At 42.6% G+C, this 4,200-nt stretch overlaps 1 protein-coding gene across 1 annotated transcript; it reads right to left on the bottom strand.

Moving 5' to 3' along the window:
- Positions 1 to 1,440: 1,440 nt before the first annotated feature.
- LOC123116230 (histone-lysine N-methyltransferase SETD1A-like) lies at positions 1,441 to 2,292 on the bottom strand. Its single transcript, XM_044537218.1, has 3 exons — positions 2,190 to 2,292; positions 1,830 to 2,079; positions 1,441 to 1,749 (listed from the first exon to the last, which is right to left on the bottom strand). Exons 2-3 carry the CDS (start codon positions 1,894 to 1,896, stop codon positions 1,457 to 1,459), a joined length of 360 nt encoding a protein of 119 aa, XP_044393153.1. The 5' UTR covers positions 1,897 to 2,079; positions 2,190 to 2,292; the 3' UTR covers positions 1,441 to 1,456.
- Positions 2,293 to 4,200: the final 1,908 nt, after the last annotated feature.

Genomic DNA, 4,200 nt, shown 5'->3' with positions numbered 1-4,200 from the left:
GAATCATGCAAAGCTTTTATCGATTCTTTGATGAAATGACTACCTGTGAAGCTAAAAATGAATTTTAGCAAAACTGACGGGCAAGCTATGGAGGACCCGTGGTTCAAATTCCAGCCGGTTCCTGCTGAATTGGCCGACGATTGTCTGAATGGCCGGGAGCATCTACGAGGGTTAGAAATGCATGAATTTTGGCGGCCATCCATAAAATAGGGTCTACTTCAAGATAGACATGGAATGGTGTCGTTTGGGATGACTCTGCTTGTAGCCGCTTCACGAAAAACACATGTTTTTAGTATTCAAAAAATGAAAAACGTTTTTTTGTGAAACAAGTTGGAACCTTGCTTTGGCAACATTGCTTGCCATCCCAAGATGCATGCATGTGCCAAATTTGGGCATATTATCACATATTCAACGAATGCGGCCATATCATTGCTCATTTGGCTTGAAAGCCATGAATCTTTGTTCATGGTAGGGCATTTTTGAGAACACCTTTTCAAGAAACATCGGTATTCCAGGTTTAATATTTTTGCTAGTTGGTAGTCCACATTTGACGATGTGACGCGGAGGTCTCCCTTTTTTTATGATGTTTTCAAAAACCGGCCGATTTCGTCTCGGTTGCCGTCGGTGGCTAGGGGTTGAATCATGCAAAGCTGTTGTCGATTCTTTGATGAAATGCATACCTGTGAAGCTAAAACCATTTTTTTAGGAAAAATAACAGGCAAGCTATGGAGGACCCGCAGTTCAAATTCCAGTCAGTTCCAGCTGAATCTGCCAAAGGTTGTCTGAATGGCCGGGACTAGCTACGAGGGTCGGAAATGCATGATTTTTGGCAGTCATCCATAAAATAGGGTCTAATTTGAGATAAACATGGAATGGTTCCATTTGGGGTGACTCTCCTTATAGCCGCTTGACAAAAAACACATGTTTTTAGCATTCAAGAAATGAAAAACATTTTTTTGTCAAACAAGTTGGAACCTCGCTTTGGCAACATTGTTTTCCATCACAAGATGGAGGCATGCGCCAAATTTGGCCATATTAACACAAACTATTCAATGAATGAGCATCCATGAGCATGCACAAAAACACATAATTTTATCTTTCATCCATGAGCATCCATGAACATGCACAAATTTTCAATTCCCATCAATTACCAAATTGAGCTTGGAAGGTAATGGAGATGGACACACACAATTAAGAAAGTGTAGTAGCAGTTCAACACTATCATACTTAAAAGGTTTACACTAAAAAGATTAAACCTGACATACTTAACATTGACATGTTTAGATTAACATGACGTGACATACTTACCATTGACACGTTCAAATTAACATGACCTGACATACTTAGCATTGACTTGATTTTCTTAAGATCTTCACTCCTCCTTCTTCTCCTTCTCCTTCATCATCCCGATGCGCTTAGAGCAGCGAGGCAGTTGGATGTACTCCTCTTCCATAATTCACATGGTCCTGTTGCCTAGCTGTGGGATCACCGGCGCCACCACCATCGCGAGGTCATCGTTAGGCACCACCACCATCGCGAGGCCATCTTCAGGCACCACTATTGCTAGGTCATTGTCTGGCACCACCATCATGTGGTCATCGTCAGATAGAATAGGCTGCACCTCCTCATCCCTGCTCTGCTCCTCTTCTTCTCCACTCCGTTCCTCCTCATCCTCGCTGCTACTTTTGCTATAGCCAGAGTTGCTGCTGCTTTTGCTGTAGCCAGAGTCGCTACTGCTGCTCCCATTGCCTGACCAAATACAACAAAGTTTTTTTAAACAATCGGTGTGATACAAAGCCAAATGGAGAGGAAGAAGAGGCAGAGCATACTGGCATCATTGTCGTCCTGGTAGCACATGCGACACATAGTCGTGTTGAACCCCTTCACGGTGAGCATGGCGTTGTCGTCGTACTTGACGACAAGGAAGTACCCGTGTCATAGGTCATAGGCACGGATGAACTGCTTTCCTAGGTACATGTGGCCGTCGGTGTCGAACACCAACTCCATGTCCCATAGCCTGCGAAGCCCGCTGCCGGACTGCCGCAGCTTCACATTCTGTGTCTAACGGCCATCCAACATCTTCATAAAAGTGTCAGGCAACCTCTTCAGCGTGGGTCAAGCAGTGATGTAGCAAACATCAGAGTTATGAGAAAGAGACAGGTGATGGGGAGATCTCTCCTTTTATATACCTGCATGCTGGAGGAATTCTCAAGTATGACCTTGAAGAACTCGAAACCTTCCATGTCGGACTCCGGCGTGGCAGAGTGCATCCAGCGGTGGCGGCCTGCCCCCATCTCTGAAAAGCAGCAGAAGAGACCAATTACTACCCTTTACAACATTATCATACAACATTACAACAGTAGAAGTTTTGAGCAGAAGAGAATCAACTACACTAAGTTATCATTTCACATTCAAAAAGCAATGCACTTGTGGACATTTATGATGGCAAGAACACCTCTATTTTCTTCTTCTACTCATTCCCCATGAAATGAAACAACATAGGAAACAAGCACTTCAAAACAGTAGAATATTTAGTACATGTATTTGCCAGGGCCTCAATTTGGAATACTACTATAAATGGCAATGGCCTAAATTTGCTACTACTCTATCTTGGCAAAGGGGCAATGAGTAGTAAGAAAACAAGGACATTTCTGATGGCAAAAACATCAACAACACTTTGTTTTCTTCTTCTACTCATTCCATATTTTGCGACTACCAAAAACATCAACATCAACAGTGCCTCAACAGTAGATAAGAAACCTAATCTATCTACTTTACCTAATTTGAACCATATCATATTTTGCTACTACCAAAGCTAACCCTAATTTCCAAGCAGCGGTGGCAAAAACCTAAACAAATCCTAATCAAACCCTAAACTAATCCAATCTTTATCTAATCTAATCCAATCCTAATCAAACCCTAACCTGATCCAATCCTAATCTAAGCTAATCCAATCTAGGCGGCGGCAAGAACCCTAATCTAAATAGTAGCAGAAAACTAAGTTATAGGAAGAGGAAGGAGTCGACAGATTCATACCGCTTGAAGAAGTCGGCAAGAGAGGAAGGAGTTGGCGACGGATAGAGGTAGGAGTTGGTGGTGGTGGTGGGAGAGGAAGGAGGTAGTGGCAGAGAGGAGGAGTGGGTCGAGTGGAGAGGAGGAGTAGGTCGAGTGGAGAAGAGGAGTAGGTCGAGTGGAGAAGAGGAGTGGGGAAAAGAGTGGGTCCACATGTCAGCAAGTTCTGTGCTTGATACGTGTCTGGTTTGATATATTGAAAAGGGTGGGCATAGACTACAAAATCAACAGCCTCTTCCTGGCCCAATGGTAGAAACACGATGAAATAAGCGCCATGTCATGTGTGCAAGCCCCCACTCGCGCATTATTTTTTGGCCACACATGGGTTTGGTCCTTTGAGCCATGCGTGGGATCAGACGGGTGTCTGATGGAGCGCGCCAATATCTATGTGATGGAGTGCTCGGTCGTGGGTTCAAGTATATAGTGAAATAACTAGACACATAATCAACATTCTCTTCCTAGCTTAGTGGTTCTGGACAGAGTGAAACATGCGCTCGGTCGTGGGTTCGAGTCCCCGCTCACGCAAATTTCTTATATTCAGACATAATTTAGTTTCTATACAGTTAAAGCAACAACGTCTCAATTCAGTTCAAAAAACTTCATGAAAAATATTTGCAATCTTCATCACATCACAACCAAAAACAACATCACTATCTGCATTGTATCTTCATCACATCATTTTGCAGTGTATCCTCACCATCTACTACAACCATCTCTTTTGTGAAAATAGTATGAAAAACATCTCTGAAAACAACATCTCAATTCAGTTCAAAAAAACTTCAGGATCATTACAACATCATTTTGCAATCTTTTGCATTACAACTTCAGGATCACATCACAACCAACTTCAGGACCAAAACTAAGAAAATGGCACCAAAACTACATCACTAGAGCCACTATGCATTTTGCCTCTCCATCACTAGAGGCTTCATAATCACCAAAACTACATGATATTGCATTGTATCTTCAACCATCATCTGCCTATCCATCACTACAACCATCAGTCTCATTCATTTTGCTACCTGAGAGAATTGTAGTACAAAAACTACATCAGGATCACATCAACAAAAACTACCAATCAAAACAAGGATCACCAAGGAGACAAAATTTACCTTCATGTCCATTCAC

This window comes from Triticum aestivum, chromosome 5B, assembly GCF_018294505.1.
Source record: "Triticum aestivum cultivar Chinese Spring chromosome 5B, IWGSC CS RefSeq v2.1, whole genome shotgun sequence".
Taxonomy (NCBI): Eukaryota; Viridiplantae; Streptophyta; class Magnoliopsida; order Poales; family Poaceae; genus Triticum; species Triticum aestivum.
This window is presented reverse-complemented; position numbering and strand designations above follow the sequence as displayed.

What these genes read in the sequence shown, in the direction of transcription:
- LOC123116230 (XM_044537218.1), bottom strand. Translation starts at nt 1,896, where the DNA reads ATGCTCACCGTGAAGGGGTTCAACACGACTATGTGTCGCATGTGCTAC. An exon ending in CCAGGACGACAATGATGCCA is followed by an intron (nt 1,750 to 1,829) that starts GTATGCTCTGCC and finishes GTATTTGGTCAG; the next exon opens with GCAATGGGAGCAGCAGTAGC.